General features: G+C 41.1%; 1 protein-coding gene across 2 annotated transcripts; it reads right to left on the bottom strand.

The window, feature by feature from the left end:
• Positions 1–3,824: 3,824 nt before the first annotated feature.
• On the bottom strand, positions 3,825–17,063 carry LOC147112535 (uncharacterized). 2 transcript variants are annotated; one of them, XM_085996869.1, is made up of 23 exons: positions 17,032–17,063; positions 16,893–16,954; positions 16,718–16,810; positions 16,505–16,632; positions 12,882–13,028; positions 11,589–11,660; positions 11,340–11,507; positions 10,173–10,269; positions 8,825–9,048; positions 8,582–8,720; positions 8,297–8,505; positions 7,124–7,241; positions 6,849–7,054; positions 6,652–6,769; positions 6,399–6,565; positions 6,184–6,281; positions 5,990–6,105; positions 5,493–5,543; positions 5,229–5,418; positions 5,011–5,149; positions 4,743–4,830; positions 4,572–4,672; positions 3,825–3,948 (listed from the first exon to the last, which is right to left on the bottom strand). In XM_085996869.1, the coding sequence occupies exons 1-23, from the start codon at positions 17,046–17,048 to the stop codon at positions 3,850–3,852; spliced, it is 2,847 nt and encodes a 948-aa protein (XP_085852995.1). In that variant the 5' UTR covers positions 17,049–17,063; the 3' UTR covers positions 3,825–3,849. The 2 variants fall into 2 exon arrangements, with proteins under 2 accessions (XP_085852995.1, XP_085852994.1); XM_085996868.1 differs by lacking the exon at positions 17,032–17,063 and having other exon boundaries at positions 3,825–3,947; positions 4,574–4,672; positions 16,893–17,001.
• Positions 17,064–17,256: the final 193 nt, after the last annotated feature.

Here is a 17,256-nt window from a genome sequence, read left to right as displayed (position 1 = left end):
CCAGATGGGTTTTTAAACTACAATCTGATAGTAATGGTAACCATGAAACTGATACTAGCTTTTTATTCCACAATTAATGGAATTTAAACTCCCCAGCTGCCCTGGTGGGATTTGAACTCACATCTCAGGGATCATGAGTCTCTGGATTACTAGCTCAGTAACATTACTATACCATTTCCCCACCCCCCTGCATGAAATCCATCTCCCCAAAGTGAGAATGACAATCCCAAACCATGTTAAGACTGGGCCTTTTCTGGACACATTCCAGATAAGCTGCCGGGTATCTTGTCTGGCAAGGGGACCACTCCGAAATCAGGACTGCTATCCAAGGTGACCAATCAGACCTTGTGTTGCAAATAGCCACCTGCTTAAAACAATGGGTGTTAAATAACCTACATGTCCAATAGAAACATATCAGCCAGTTCAACGAGAAAGTTTAAAGCCTGTCATTTTCCTCTCTCCAGGTACAACACCAAGTTACGCAGGAAGATCAGGAAAAGGAGGATTACCTGAAGGCAAAGGTTTTACTAACACTCCAAGAATTTAAACACTTAGGAATGGAGGACCAAGTCATCATATTCCTCAGTTTATCAAGAGGAACTTTTTTAAAGTTCACAGTACCAGTTTCATAAACCATCCATGTTAGGGAACTTGCAACAGATATCTGATACTAGCTCAGGTTTACTAGTGAAGGTTGGGGTGCTTTTTGTAATGACAAACCACCACTAAAGGATGGATCTGTCAAAGAAGACTGTTTGAAAGTGGGTAGAGGCATTGGAGATGGATTATTTTTTTTTTTTTTTTTTTTTTTATAAAAAAGATCAAAAGCTTTATAATTACATTATAAAGGTTTAGCATAACTTCTCTAAAGTGGTGGTTAGGCCACAACTGGAGTACTGCACCAGTTCTGGTCACACTTTAGGAAGGATGTGAAGGCCAGAGAGGGAGCAGAGGAGATTTGCCAGAATTGTTCCAGGATTGGGGAGAATCTTAGCTGCAAGGACAGGTTGGAGAAACTGGATTTGTTTTCATTAAGGCAAAGGAGGTAGAGGGGCGATTTGATAGAGGTGTACAAAATTGACAGGTTTGGATACAGTAGATGGGGAAAGGCTGTTCACTAGTTGATGGGACAGGGATTAGGGGGACACTGATTTAGTGTTTTGGGCAAGATTGAGGCAAAACCATCTGTAGCAAGTGGTGAGGACCTGGAATTTGCTGCTGACTGAAGTGGTGGAAGTAGAGAGACAGGGGAGACTGGATAGGCACTGAGGGAAATAAACTTACAGGGCTAGCAGTGGAAATAGGACTGACTGGATTGCTCTACAGAGCCAGCACAGACTACAGGCCAAATGGCCTCCTTCTGTTAGTGTCAGAGTCATAACTGCCCTGTAAGCTTGCTCTGCCATTCAGCAAGATCATAGCTGCTCTACTTCAACTCTACCTTCCTACACTAACCTCAATTTCCAAAAACCTATCAATCTAGAAAATACTCAATGACTGAGCATCTAGAGGATTCCAAAGATTCACAACCCAGAGTGAAGAAATTTCTCCTATTTCAGTCCAAAATGGCCAACCCCTTATTCTGGAGACTGAGTGCTGGACTCCCCAGCCAGGGGAATCATCCTCCCACCATCTACCAGTCAAGGCCTGCAAGAATTGTGTTTCAATGAGATGACCTAATTCCAAGGACTATAGGCCTAATCTCCATAAGACAATCCTTCCTCCCCCCCAAACCAAATCCCAGGAATCAGTCTGGTGAACTTTCATTGCACTCCCTCCAAGGCAAGTATATCCTTCTTTAGGCAAGGAGACCAAGACTGTCTACAGCACTAGATGTGGTCTCAAGGCCCTATATAATTGCAGTTGACTTTTTACTCATTACAAAATGATTGGAGTACAAGGTTAACATAGCTTTCCCAATTGCTTGCATGTTCTGGCTGAATACAAACATTTCAAAATATTCTGCTTTTCTATTTTTCCTACCAAAGTAGATCACCCACAGTTCCCTCACTTAACCAGTCTATATCCCTTTGCATCCTCAACTTTTCCCCCTAGCATTGTATTGTCAGCAAACTTGGACACATTACATTGTCTTACACCCCCAATTAAATAACTTGATAGATTGTAAATAGTGGAGGGCCAATCCTTGAAGTACCCTACTAGTTACAGCCTGCCAACCCAAAAGACAGTTATTCCTACTCATGTCAGTTGACTGATCTATGCTACTATTACCCCCAATTTTGTGTAATAAGCTGGTATGGCACCTTAACAAATGCTTTCTGAAAATCTAAATACATCATATCCACTGGTTCCCCTTAACTACCCTGCTGGTTACAACTTCAAAACTTGGAACACAATTTCCCTTTCATGAATCCATATTGACCCTTTCCAATCATGATTTAAGTGCCCTGTCACCACATCCAAGAATCTAGTATTTCTTACTACTGATGTCAGGCTAACTGGTCTGTAGGTCAGTTCTCCCCATCTTTTGAAATATACATCAAGGGAAAATGTGATTAAGAAATTTGGGAATACAAATGGAAATACACTGCATTCCAATAGCATTGAGCAACAGGCCACTCAGAAGTGGAAGATATAAAATGGGTGGGAGGGAGGGGAAAAGGAAGAGAAGGATAACCATCAAGTAGCACTAGACATGCCAGCTCCCACCACAAAACAATCACTGCAAGATGTGAAAGTGAATATGCAATGTAGGTTAGAAAATAAACACATTAGTCATAAGAATGAAGACAAAGTACATCCTAATTGAAAGGAAGACAGGAAAATGGGAAAGATAATCAAGGTCTGTTTCTGTAGGATTATAGGAATGCCAAGAAAGGCATTGGAGGAGGGGCAGAGGAGGTTCAATGAACCACTTGCAGGCAGAACAGAGAAGGCTTTGTAAAGGGATCACTCAATCCACTTAAAAATCACCCAAAATGTGGTCAAGACTGCTGTGAGTAGCCAATACTCAGGATCCAGGCAGAACACTTGACATTGTTAGTTTGTTGGAAGGAGGAGAGTCCTTCATTTCAAGATATGCTGGGAGAAAGTTCACACCAAGTGAGAATAGGTCACTTGTTGATCTTGGTGTTGCATAGATTTAAGGGCAGTATTCAGGTCAAGGAAAGAAAAACCTGCAATGGAATGGTAAAGGCTGAAAGACAAAATATGGAAGTTTGTGCTGCAGTGGTATGCTATTACATGAACCACTAGTAGACTAGGTGCTACATTAGAATTGCACGATCCTTGTAAAATGGATGTTTAAAGTCAAATCATGGCCTTCACTGTGGCAGATTCAGAGCTTATACAATCTGCTGAAACATGCAGCATAATGGTCAACTCCAGCCTCTACCTCAACTATTACAATGGCAATAGTGTGGCAGACAGAACTCTCCTTTGATTATCCTAGCCATCATTTGCATACCAGGCTGTCCATTACCTTTCATTCTATCTGTAGGAGAACTAAAAACCTAAAGCCATAAATCAACAGATGAGATTTGACGAGTGCTCTACAACAGTGGCCGAGTCTGGAGTTAGTCAGTAGCAGCCAGCCATCTGTTAAGAGCGATCAACAGTGACGTGTAGCACCACCTACAGGCATTTCAAATAAATGTGGAAACTTCTACATGAGGTGATGTGACCCACATACCAAATAGATATGGAAATCTGTACATGGGGGGAGGGTTTAACAAATATTTGAAAAGACCATTAATTGGATTTATATTGTAGCACCATACAATGATTGATAGTAATGAGAAAAAAGTATTTCTCATTCCAGGAAAAATTAACCCTTGCTTTAAAAAAAGTTTACACCAAGCCAGTTCAAATTCAACAGGTTTTATTTGTTCAAGGGTACATGTGCATTTTTACAAGAATTAGTATAAGAATTAAGAAGATTGCTGAACAGCTTCCCAGCACCCACAGCCAGTAAGGGTGTATTACACCTGAAAAACAAAACAGATTGAATGTCTTCCTGCCTTCACATGTCCCTAAACACATTACCAAACAGTCCCAGCTGAGACCCTGGAGAACTGCCAAGAGTTAGGTACACTAGGTGCTGCAGCAATTCTGGGCTGGAAGGAAAAAACCTGCACTCTGCACCTAACTACATTGTGGCTCTTGTGGAAATCCTGCAGCCAGTGCAACCTCACATCCAGAGAGGAATCAGCTGAAAGATCACCTGGGGAATAGCCTGCCAACACTAGTCATCAAGTGGGGATTTGATAAAGGTACATTCAACATCTTCAGGAGACATCAAGCTTATGGGGGCTGGTTGAAAGATGGCTATTTCAGACTAGTCATTAGTTTAACAGGAGTCCTGTTGAGCAGGACATGGAGGATTCCTCTCCAACAACCTGTGAGCAGGATAATCAAGCACCCCAGGTTACCACAAGCAAGCACTTAAGGATACAAAAGAAACTGTTGAGCATGACCAGTAGTTCAAGTCAAATTGGTTTAGGCATCCAGTATCAGAACTAAACTTCCAAATGGGCAGTGATTGGACCAATTAGGCAAGAGTTACATTGCTTTTTAAAGGCATCCCTTCATTTTGAATCTGTATTAAACTCACTTGGTTCATTCTTTGCTTGTTCCAACAATGTTCCAGCAAAAAGCCACACTTCTCCAAGTGATACATAATCTTTGCGCATATCCAGGTGGGTGCTTGGACCTGCAAGAATTTAAGCATCAGTGCATAGAACATTCAAGCTCAAATTAGTTGCACATGTGCCATTTCTTACCTTGTTTTCCAGGTGTGCATTGCCCATTGCAAGAAGAGTTGGTAGCTAATTGCTTATCACAAACCCAAACACTGCAGTGAAAGTATACCTGTAAATATAGTTGCATTGTTAATAACCTGATCATTTAGTGAATTAAGTGCATCTGAGGAAATTGCCAATGTGAAATGCTAAATTAAGCAAGTGGAAGATGTCCTTTGTAAGCTAGGTGAAATGGTTTGATCAATTCCCACAATGCCTTGTGAAATTGATGTGCAACCCCCAGACTTACTTTCTTTGGCAAGACAGCTTGTTCTGCAGGAGACAGTTTCAATGTTTTTACTTCAAATCTTTTCAACTGGTGGGAATACTGGATACTGTTGGTTACTGGGTGGAAGGCAGCCATGAACATTTCTTCTTTATTCTCACAACTGTTCAGACAGACAGACATTTAGTTTAGACAGACAATGGGAGGAGAAGTAATACCTAGACATGTACACTATTACCCACCCAGCCTGAATAATGCGCCACTCTGGTGGGCTATTATGATCAGGAGTTGTAGTCATCCAGCACTGATCCAACAATAAGTTAGTTTGGGGATCTTGGTGGTTTAGCAGCTCAACTTCAAAATAGAGGGATTCTGTCCAATTCACCACCACTGGGTATTCATCATCTTTGTAGAAATCCAAGTAATCAGCACCTATGGAGGCAGAATTTATTAGTTTTTTGTACAGGGAATGAAGAGATCAAAAATGTAGTGTTTGTCCAGCTTACTTTTGTAAATCCTTGACTGTAGGTCCAAAGTATGCCTTGGATTCTTGCGCCCTAAAATTAAAAAAAAAAAAAGCTTCTGCACAATATTCAGATGAGGACTAACCAATCTTCTGCCCAGTTTGTATTAGCCTGAACATTGAATGTGAATGTGTATTTTCAAAGGATACATTTCACAATACAATAGCAAGCCAAGTGAGGAACCTAAGCCTCTGAACAGGTGAGTTAGTGGGTAATGGCTTTCAGGTCATTTTACAGTAGATTAGCAAGGTCAAGAGTAAATATATTGAAGCACGAGTCCATTTTTTGCCCAATACACCAGTCTACAGTTAGGAGTTACATGCTCTACAGCAAAGTTCAGTTTATCCAAATGCCATAGGAAAGGTAGTTGTGGGCATGCATTTTAAAAAGGTTATCGACTATGGGAAGTTACTTTCAAAGCAAAGTTGGAGTATGCTCCATATTTCTGTAACAGAATTCAGACCAACAGGCATGCTTACCCCTCACTATTTGCCATCCATAGGCTGTAGAATTGTGACCAGTGTCTTTCTGATGTCCCTTCACAAACCCAAGGGCTACAGTATTGTTTATTTGGTACCGACAAGAGACAGTTAACCTATTGGGAAAAACCAAGCAAGCTTTTACCACCACCAGTCAAAGTCTACAGATATATATCTTGCATAGTTGTACCTACCGATAATCTGGGTCTCTAGTGATAACTGGGAAGTCAACAGGAATCAGCTCTCTTGGGTATGAAACTTCATTCTCATAGATCAAGTAGTTCCCTTTAATCTAAACAGTTACACAGTACAAGATTAGCCACAAAAGCCATATACTCTAGGATACAAATGGGGAGGAGTTTGTAGTTGCAATTTAAAGTGCAGCAGAGACACCACACTTCCAACTTACTGTTCTGGTGGTGCCACAGCTATTAACATGAAACTGGAAGAAGGCTTTATCATGATCAAATGCCATTGGTTGACATTTTCCATCCCTCAGTAACATCTTACTAGGATCTAGGTCAGGTAGTGTATCTACAACTGCAGTGACCACCATGGTTCCATTTGGAAAGCACACTACCAATAAAATGAAAAAAAGTGTTTACTTCATAATTATAGGTTAATCTTTTGAATCCAGATTCTGCCTACATTGTAGAACTTGCCTGCAAGATCTACAGGAGGAAAACTGCAGGATACAGAGAAAGGGATCTCAATCCTCAATGTATTTTTGTCCTTCAGGGTCAGGTTAAGCCTAACTACAGTCCCATGAAGACTCAGTTCCTAAAATAAAAAAGTTGGGCTGGAGTTAGCTTCTATATTTTTTCGTATGAAGTAACAAAAAGTGATGTGCAACACATACCTCATAAATTACACCCATTGCAGAGAGTGGGACACCAAATAAAGTATGGGTGGTATTCTCCACAAGCAGGTACCCATAATCATGTGCAGATTGTGCTGTTACTAGCATTTTACCAATGAATGGAAGCCAGTAATGCACCAAGTTCCCAATAGTTACTAGCAGGTACAGGTTCTTTTCATCACAGAATCCAGTGGCCTTGGGCAATACTAGAGGGGAAAAAATTAGTTAGTTTTCTGGACTGTCCAGTTCATACAAAAACAGTGTTAAATACTCACCAATATCTGGCACTTCCTGTATTATTTCAACATGCTGGATAAATAATTCATTTTCTGGAATTATGTTGAATGTGTAGATGATATTCAATATATAGCATCTGATGTCAGAATGTAGATGCTGCAAGGAAAAAGTGTTTCTGCAATTCAGATTGGAGAAAAAAGCTTGTAGGTTCTACAGTAGTTGGGCACATATGACAACTGACTCCCAGTGTTAATACTTGTGCTATTGTATTAGAACCTGATTACTGGTGCTTGCCCCCCCCCCCACACTAAATTACACTGCCTCCTGACAAAACCACCAAGTCCCATATTACTAGGCACAATCAAGTCAGCCTTAGACTAACCACACTAGTATGAATGCTATTGACTTGCACTTTGTATTTCTACAGTTTCCACTTTTATCTAAATTGTTTGAAAGATTTTAGAATAATCTAGGGGTTGGGGCAGGGTTTGCAAAAAAGCCTCCATTTAAATCCTTGAGAAGTGTACTACACAGCTGCAATCTGAACCCCCCTGGGTTCAGGAAGTTGGCAATCTCAGCACAAAAACCATGCAAAACTCCAGAACAGCTAGCAAGAAAAAGACATTGGGTGCATTTGAGTTAGTTCAGAATCCAGTATTCTGCTGAATCGGTTATGATCAACCCCACCCCCAAAACTGTAAAAGGCAGCCACTGAAGGAAACAACCCAAGACTTCAGGTGAGAGTAGGATTAGAATTAATAGACTGTTCCAAGACTACAGAACAGCTCAGGCTATTGTTCAATCAAATCTGGCTGTCTGACCAGCTATGCCCCTGGAGGTAGCCCATAAGGTTCCACTTGACAAGCATTTAACAGCTTGGCAGGTTATTGTTTAAATACTGTTTATTCAGTGTTCAAAAAGTTCAATTTGGATTTTGCGGGCTACATAAGGTTTACACATTTATCCACAATGAATATTGACAATGGATAATTTAGTGTAAAAGCTTGCTAGTTCAACCAATGCTTTGGTCGAGTTCTGATTACTTCAATTGAGCAATGACCTAATAAAATTTGTGATTTTAATAACTAGCAATTGTGAAGTCAAGTAATGACCTTCGTTTCTACAACATAGGAAAGGCATGAAGATATAATCAGTTAAACCAATGGGATACCATCTGTACATCAGGACAAAGATTAGACTAGCCACTTTACCTCTTGCCTCACATTTACATTCTCAAATGGAACTTCCAATATGTAGGCTTTAGTGTCGTTAGGCAATGTAGTTGCATAGATTTTGAATCCCATCTCATCTGCCTGATCCACTGTGACTATCTGTTTGCCAATAGTTAGAGTTACAAGCTCTACATCAGGAAGGAAGTTTCCTAAAGTAACATTGAACACTCGCTTTGCTGGAATTGTATCTGGGAGAGAGAAAAGAGAAAACAATTATCCAAAGTATTACTCCATTTAAAAGGAAGGTCATCTCCGATTACTTACTATTGGTCACAATTGGTGGTTGAGGCATGAAGGGAGTGGCAACTGGATGGATCACTGTGTACTTGGTTAGCTTCCATTGATGTTCTACAAATAATTCTATGTAGTACAAAATGCCATATTGTCCATGAGCGATGTGGCTCTGAAATACAAGTTAGTAGCTGGTTATTAAGTAGTCCTCACCACTATTGCAACAGATAAAGTTGTGCAATTCATATATTGACCTTGGCAATACCACTTACAAACCTTGTAATAACCACCTTCTGCTCCAGTGGGAATGACAACAACAATGTTTGTATCATTGTATGTCAATGTATAATTCATTTCAGCTATTGTATCTGGGTTCAGTACAACATGGTTGACTCCCATAACAATAGAGTCATCATAGAACTGTTCTTCTGGGAAACTAAGTGAAGGGATTCTTCTTGGAATTTGCCAGGTGATCTTATTCTCAGCAAAAGTAGTGCCATCTGTGAATATAGGAGGAGATTAGATAAATATTTGTCTATTTCTCAACTTTGTCAAACAGCCAATGGTATTCACTAACTGCAAATTCATAAACATCCATTGAGCCTCAAGTGCATTTTGCAATAAATATTGAACCTCAATGTATGATCATAAGTCAAGATCTTAATGTCTTGGGTTTTTTAGTTGAAGAATGCTAAAAATAGCTTGAGAAAATCAAAGCAAGCTTCTTCAAATCATTAAGGCATGGCTCTCGAAACAGATCTTAACACTAAGATTGCAGACAGTTAAGATACAAGTAGTATATCCCAATTCATCACATTAATACTTGTGACATACAAAAAAGTGTCTAAGAACATAAGAAATAGGAGCAGGAGTAGGCCAATCGGCCCCTCGAGCCTGCTCCGCCATTCAATAAGATCATGGCTGATCTGAGCCTAACCGCCAATCCACTATCACAGAACCATCTCCTGAATCCAACAGAATTAGACACGAAATAGGATCAGGCTACACGGCCCTTGGGCCCGCTCTGCTACCCACAGGGCCATGACCAATCCAAACCTAGACTCATGTCCAAATTCCTGCCCACTCCCCATAACCCTTAATTCCCTTTACTTCTAGGAAATTGTCTATTTCTGTTTTAAATTTATGTAATGTAGCTTCTACAGCTTTTTGGGGCAGCATATGCCATGAACCTACCACCTTCTGAGTGAAGTAGTTCCTCCTCATCTCAGTTTTGAAAGAGCAGCCCCTTATTCTAAGACTATGCCCCCTAGTTCTAGTTTCACCCATCAGGAACATCCTCCCCGCAGCCACCCGATCCAACCCCGTCACAATCTTATATGTTTCAATAAGATCGCCTCGCATTCTTCTGAACTCCAATGAGTAGCGTCCCAATCTACTCAACCTCTCCTCATATGTCCATCCCCTCATCCCTGGGATTAACCAAGTATCTAAACAATACACATGCAAGAGAGTCAAGTGTAAAGTAGATTTGAGAATATATAGGGAGGTTTCTTGTGACAAGGGATGAAACATTTAGCGTGCACATGTTGGGTAAATGCAAACTACTTGTGGATTTTGTAATAGCTTGGTTTAGAAACACAAGACACCCAGTAAAAAAGCTCACCAGTAGGACAGGCCACTGCTGTGTCAATCAAGATGATCATCCATTCTTGTTTGTAGAAGGTGGTTGATCGGATGCTAGATATTGGCACATTTTCTACCTAGAAAGAATGAACTAGCATTTAGTGCTTTTCACAACCACTGGATGTCCAAGTGCTTTACAGCCAATGAAGTATTTTTGAAGTGTAGTCACTGTTGTAATGTAGGAAACATGGCAGCCAATTTGCACACAGCTAACTCCCACAATCCATGTTTTTATGATGTTGATTTAGGGATAAATATTGGCCAGGACATCAGGGATAGCATCCCTGCTCTTCAATAGTGGTATCGTATCTTTTACATCCACCCAAGGGGCAGACAGGGCCTCAGTTTGTCTCATCTGAAAGAGCACCTCCACCCTCAGCACTGCAGTGTCACCTAGATTTTGTGCTCAAGTCTCTGCAGTGGAACTTGAACCCACAACCTTCTGAGAGGCAAGGGTGCCACCAACCGAGCTACAGCTGACTAAGAATAAGCCATTTGCTAGAACATGACCAAATTTAATATCCCAGCATGCTTTGGGAGGCAGAGATTGGTTCCTGTGGGAACTTGGTACGAAAGCTGTTAATCAGATATGGAAGCAACAGACCCCAAGCAGGAATAAACTGTTGGGCGTTACAGGAACATCTTCAGGCAAGTGGTGTGAAGGGCTTTGGGGGCCACCAATAAGAGGAAATCAACTGCCGATCATTTCGTCTCAGTTTGGGACATATACACAGGAGCCTGCCCAGGTTTTTAAGGGTATAAGAGATGCTGTTTTAAGACACTCGGGGCTGGGTCAATTGCCAGTGAAAAAGTCATACATCTAACCATTGCCAAACTGACCACTCGCTGGTGTTAGTAAGCCAACACTACATGCTTACTATTGCTTGATCTTAAAGTAAGGGAATAAACCGGTGTATGCTTAGAGTATTATATGCATCAGTTTTGAGCACGCTTACTTGTAACCTCTTGCTGATGCAAGCAAAAATAAAAAATAAAAAAGTTACTCAAATCCTCGTGTTGTCTGTTCCACAGATCTGAAATTTTGAAACGGTTGGATGGGTTAAAAGGACAAGGGTAAATTTAACCATCTTACCCTAGAACATTATAATGCAAAAGTAATATTTGCTTGCGCCATCTCAGTACTCACCATTAACTGCTCAGCTTCGGTTGCATTATAGGGAGCTCGTAATAATAGCCGAGAAACAGTCGTGTCAATTCTGTAATGAGCCCCCAAAGTTTCATTCACAGTCATGGTTTTAGTTCCTTCAGGAAGATGAAATACAACTTGCCAAACTGAGTTTTCAGCTTCATGTGCCTAAAACAACCATATTTAACATGTTACTTAACTAATGCAATCAGATTCCAGAAGTGAACAAAAGCTGGGCAAACAACTTACTGATGGAATAGCTGCCATCCAGTCTTCATTATAGTCATTTTCAATTCCTGGTATGATTCTTTGTACTGAAACCTGCCCAATGCCAAACACAGGTCATTCAAGTCAATAAATAAGCTAGAAGAAAATTACTTGCCTTACTTCTCCATTCATTTTACTGGTAATGATACTTCAAATTATACATTTCATCTCCAAAGTAATTTAATTTGCACAACTAAGTTAATTCCTCCCTCAAGAATTCAGTTAGTATTTCCTAACTACTATAGTTTCATCCCAAATCCATAGATAAACACTAGCTGTAGTTAGACATGGCCACAAGATTTAAATTCATCAGATGTACAGCTTAAGTTACACTAATAACTAGCCAACAGCTGAATCATCTGGTCTTCCTCCCTAATTTCTACAGAAGTAGAGCACAATTTAAAGCTGTAGGAAGAATCCTTGCCAACCCAACACTGCAACCATCAGGATCCAGGCTGAGCAGCCACTTTACTTAGTGGCATGGATTCTTCCAACAAATGCAAAGATCTCAGCTAGATGACCAGTCAGCCATGAATCCTTGACTTAATCACAAGTGCCAACCTGCAGCTGCTGGGAACCTTGCACCAATTTCCTCTCCCTTAACCCTGGAAGTCCAGCAGGGAGAGTCCCTAAATACATTTTCTGGCTGTCAGCTGTACCATTATGGGTCTAGTCACTGGCCATACCCCTTGTAACACAAGGGGCTGCTTGGGGGTCGGGGGGGGACAAGCAGGTTGGGACCCACCCAAGGACCTGCTGCATCAGGGAACAAACAAATTGCCACACTCCCTCTAGATGTACAATAGGAATGTACCAGAGAAGGACCATGAAAATTAAAAAGAACTATTGAATTGTCAATGTGTAGAAGTGCTCAAACAGAATGGACAATTAAAGAAATAAAATTGCAGTGAATAAGTGCTTTAGGTTTATTTAGTTTAGTGGGTGCAATTTCAGCTGTCAGGAATCGAATATTATACTCATTAATCAATGGTTCACTTTGCTGGATGATGCTACAGCTTTTACATGGAAAGTGCTCAAGGACCACAACAGTAAGCAAGGCCTAGAAGATTCACTGTCCAAATTACAAATCCATACATGTAAAAAAGGGAGAATCTACTTTAGCAACACTTGTCACAATTAAAACAGTCAAGAAAAAAACCACAACCAATAGTCCAGGAAAAAAAAAAGTGTGAAGAACTGAATTAAATCTGCAAGTCTGAATATGGAATGAAACCATATTAGCCCTAGTGTCTTTGCCAGAGCTAGAATGCATACCTCCATATAATTCTGTTCACATAGGATTTCTCTCGCCAGCCATGGGAAATATGAACAAGTCATGGTATGTAGGTAAGTTGATGCCCTTTCCATATGACCAATTGCAGCAATCCAAATTTGTACAGTTAGCCTAAACAGGTCATCACCCTGGAATTGACAAAGTTGGAGCTTAACAAAGTTCGTGGAAAATTAGTCATTCCAGCACTGAGAAATCCATCCAGAATCAGAAAGTCATTTCTGCCATTACATCACAATCCACCAGTAAAAACTGATTAGGAGCAGACCAGGAGAATTAAATCCTGATTCCACTAGAGAATAGCATAAACAAAGCATTTAAGAACATAAGAAATAGGACTAGGCCAATCGGCCCCTCGAGCCCACTCCGCCATTCAATAAGATCATGGCTGATGTGATCCTAACCGCCAATCTACTATCACTGAACCATCTCATGAATCTAACAGAATTAGACACACGAAATAGGAGCAGGATCAGGCTACATGGCCCCTGGGCCCGCTCCGCTACCCACAGGGCCATGACCGATCCGAACCTAGACTCATGTCCAAATTCCTGCCCGTTCCCCATAACCCTTTACTTCTAGGAAACTGTCTATTTGTTTTAAATTTATGTAATGTAGCTTCCACAGCTTTTTGGGGCAGCATATTCCATGGACCTACCACCCTCTGAAATAGTTCCTCCTCATCTCAGTTTTGAAAGAGCAGTCCCTTATTCTAAGACTATGCCCCCTAGTTCTAGTTTCACCCATCGGGAGCATCTTCCCCGCATCCACCCGATCCGACCCCTTCACAATCTTATATGTTTCAATAAGATCGCCTCTCATTCTTCTGAACTCCAATGAGTAGAGTCCCAATCTACTCAACCTCTCATATGTCCATCCCCTCAGCCCCAGGATTAACCGAGTGAACCTTCTTTGCACTGACTCGAGTGTAAGTATGTCTTTTCTTAAGTATGGACACCAAAACGGTGCAGTATTCCAGGTGCGGTCTCACCAATACCTTGTACAACTGAAGCAATACCTCCCTATTTTTATATTCTATCCCCCTAGCAATGAAAGCCAACATTCCATTGGCCTTCTTAATCACTTGCATACTAACCTTTTGAGTTTCGTGCACCAGGACCCCCAATCCCTTTGTACTTCCCAGTTTCTTGCCATTAAGATAATAACTTGCTCTACGATTTTTCCTGCCAAAGTGCATAACCACACACTTTCCCAGTATTGTATTCCATCTGCCAAATCTCTGCCCACTTACTTAGCCTGTCTATGTCCCCTTGCAGGTTTTTTTATGTCCTCCTCACTCACTACTTTCCCTCCCAACTTAGTATCATCTGCAAACTTTGATATGTTACACTCGGTCCCCTCCTCCAAATCGTTATAGATTGTAAAGAGTTGGGGACCCAGCACTGACCCCTGCGGAACACCACTAGTTACTGATTGCCAGTCTGAGAATGAACCATTTATCCCAACTCTCTGCCTTCTGTTAGATTGCCAATCCTCTATCCATGCCAGAATATTACCCCTAATCCCATGATTTTTTTATCTTAAGCAATAATCTTGTGTGGCACCTTGTCAAATGCCTTTTGGAAGTCTAAATACACTACGTCCACTGGTTCCCCTTTATCCACCCTATATGTTACTTCCTCAAAGAACTCCAGCAAATTTGTCAAACATGACTTCCCCTTCATAAAACCATGCTGACTGTCCTATTAAATTATCCAAATGTCCTGTTACTGTCTCCTTAATAATGGACTCCAATATTTTACCTACCACAGATGTTAGGCTAACTGGTCTTTAGTTTCCAGCCTTCTGTCTACTGCCCTTTTTAAATAAGGGTGTTACATTAGCAGTTTTCCAGTCTGCCAGGACCTTTGCTGAGTCCAGGGAGTTTTGGAAAAATACTACCAATGCATCCACAATCCCTACCACCACTTCCCTCAAGACCCTAGGATGTAAGCAATCAGGTCCAGGTGATTTATCTGCCTGGAGTCCCATTATTTTACCGAGTACCACTTCCTTAGTGATTTTGATCGTCTTTAGCTCCTCCCCCCCTATAGCCCCCTGTTTGTCCAGTGTTGGGATATTCTTAGTGTCTCCTACTGTAAAGACTGATTGAATAGTCAGTGTTTTTGCCATCTCCATATTTCCCCACCATAATTTCCCAGTCTCATCCTCTAAGGGACCAACATTTACTTTAGCCACCCTTTTTCTATAACTAAAAACTTACTGTTTTTATATTTTTTGCTAATTTACTTTCATAATCTATCTTTCTTAATCAATCTTTGTTACTTTTTGCTGTCTTTTAAAGTGTTCCCAATCCTCTCCCTAGATTTGGCTACCTTATATGCCCTTGTTTTTAGTCAAATACTATCCTTAATTTCTTTACTTAGCCAGATGGCTCTTGTCTCTTTTACACCCTTTTCTTCTCTGTAGAATATATATTTTTTGGAAGTTGTAAAATAACTCCTTAAAATGTACACCACTGATCATGTATCATCTTACCCTTTAATCTATTTTCCCAATCCACTCTACTCAATTCCACTCTCATACCTTCATAGTCTCCTTTATTCAAGCTTAGCACGCTTGTTTGAGATCCAACCTTCTCACCCTCTAATTGAATATGGAATGCAACCATGTTATGGTCACTCATTCTAAGGGGATCCTTTACTAGGACATTTTTAATTAATCCTGGTCTGAAATCAGCACTCACTGCCCCATGTCACTAGAATACACTGACGTTGTGTGTTTAAGCATGAAGGTCAGGGACTTGAACCATGTGTGGAGATGCAGAAGCACACATCCCCAAACAGGCATCAGAGATTGGCAATGGATTAGAGAAGGGCAGCAGAGCCCATGAGAAGTCAAACAGCTCATTTTATAAATGAAACAATGATTTACTGGATATTCCTAGAGTGCTTTAGGACACCCAGCCAGCAGAACCACTGCGGTCACATCAGCAAGATTCAGTGGTCACAGAAAAGGGGATTGTATTATTAATGAGGCCCAGAACAGGCAAGAACCCCATGCAATAGTATTACATAGAATTCACAGCACAGAAACAGGCCATTCGGCCAAACAGGTTTATGCTCCACACACATTCCATCTTGCTTCATTTCACTTTAACATAACGAACTAAATCTGAAACAGAAATTGCTGGAAAAACTCAGGTCAGGCAACATCCGTGGCGAGAAATTGGAGTTGACGTTTCCAGCCAAAACCGGAAAGAAAATAAACTCAAATGTCTCTCCGCAGATGTTGCCTGACCTGCTGAGTTTTTCCAGCAATTTCTGTCAGATTTCCAGCATCTGCAGTATTTTGCTTATCGAGCTAAATCTGCTCAGGCATGGCTAAGCAGTTGCCTTGGTCAGAGGCCTCTTCAATCCTGTTCACCGCAACTAGATGGGAAAGATGTAAAATTGCAAATCCCACAAAATGCCTCAATTACCGACCAAGTTCCCTCTTTTACAAGGAGGGCCCCTCAAACAACTGGCTCACAGCAAAGTGCGTGCGATTTTAAAACGCAAAACCACATGTCAGTATTACCCACCGGTTTCCGAACGCTAATAGCGAAATATAATTTTAGTAACATCTAGTGTACGCAAAGTCTTACCTCGTTTACTACCAGGCATGCCAACACCGAGGCACGCAACACAACATTGCCAAACGGATCCTCAGATACACTGTACCCACATTCGGTTGCGAACAGTGGAGTGAGCAGATAGACTTTGCCGCTTGTATCTAGCAATCGAAAGATGCAATGAGATTGGGACAGAACAGGAAAACAGCATCCAATATTGTGCGCGCGCGAGAAAGAGAGAGTTACCCGTGACCCCAAGAGTCCACGATTTGTCCTGCAGAAAGGAAGCATCCAGCCGGATCCAGAAGAGACGCCCTTGACAGCCACTCTGTAAAAGACCTACATAAAAAAGGGAGAGAAGGGAAGTAGCTCAGAAGTCCTTATACCGAGACAAAAAGGTCATTAAAAATCCCATTCTGACCTTGAGGCGGCGAGCGTTGCGTCCATGTGTTAGTAATGAACGCCGTCAGAACTAACGTTATCCTAGAAAGGAAAAGAAACACACTCAATGTGGAACGTACATGAAACATCACTACTTAGAGAACATGTAACCGGCTTACCCCAACAACACACCCATCCTATAATGTAGTGTACAATCTACACTACAAACTGAAGGAACTATTAATATATATATACACCTATGATCACCTTCTTCAACCACTTCCCTCACAATTGGCGGTAGTTGTCCCTAAAATGAAACACTTACTGAGTTGTTGCTGACCAATCGGAAGTCACTGATCTCGGAGGACAGAGGATTTCCACGAGCGATCCCAATGAGCTGTTGG

The sequence above is a fragment of the Somniosus microcephalus genome, chromosome 9, assembly GCF_052327205.1.
Source record: "Somniosus microcephalus isolate GS21.2 chromosome 9, FLI_Smic_1.0, whole genome shotgun sequence".
Taxonomy (NCBI): domain Eukaryota; kingdom Metazoa; phylum Chordata; class Chondrichthyes; order Squaliformes; family Somniosidae; genus Somniosus; species Somniosus microcephalus.
The sequence above is the reverse complement of the archived record's forward strand: the minus strand, read 5'-3'. Positions and strand labels throughout refer to the sequence as shown.

Excerpts from the sequence above, each read along its gene's own strand:
- LOC147112535 (XM_085996868.1), bottom strand. The coding sequence starts at position 17,001 with ATGTTTCATGTACGTTCCACATTGAGTGTGTTTCTTTTCCTTTCTAGG. Across the intron at positions 7,055-7,123 it reads ACAGGAAGTGCCAGATATTG|TATTGCCCAAGGCCACTGGA; the intron begins GTGAGTATTTAA and ends TTTCCCCTCTAG. Across the intron at positions 5,419-5,492 it reads ACAGTCAAGGATTTACAAAA|GTGCTGATTACTTGGATTTC; the intron begins GTAAGCTGGACA and ends CTGCCTCCATAG.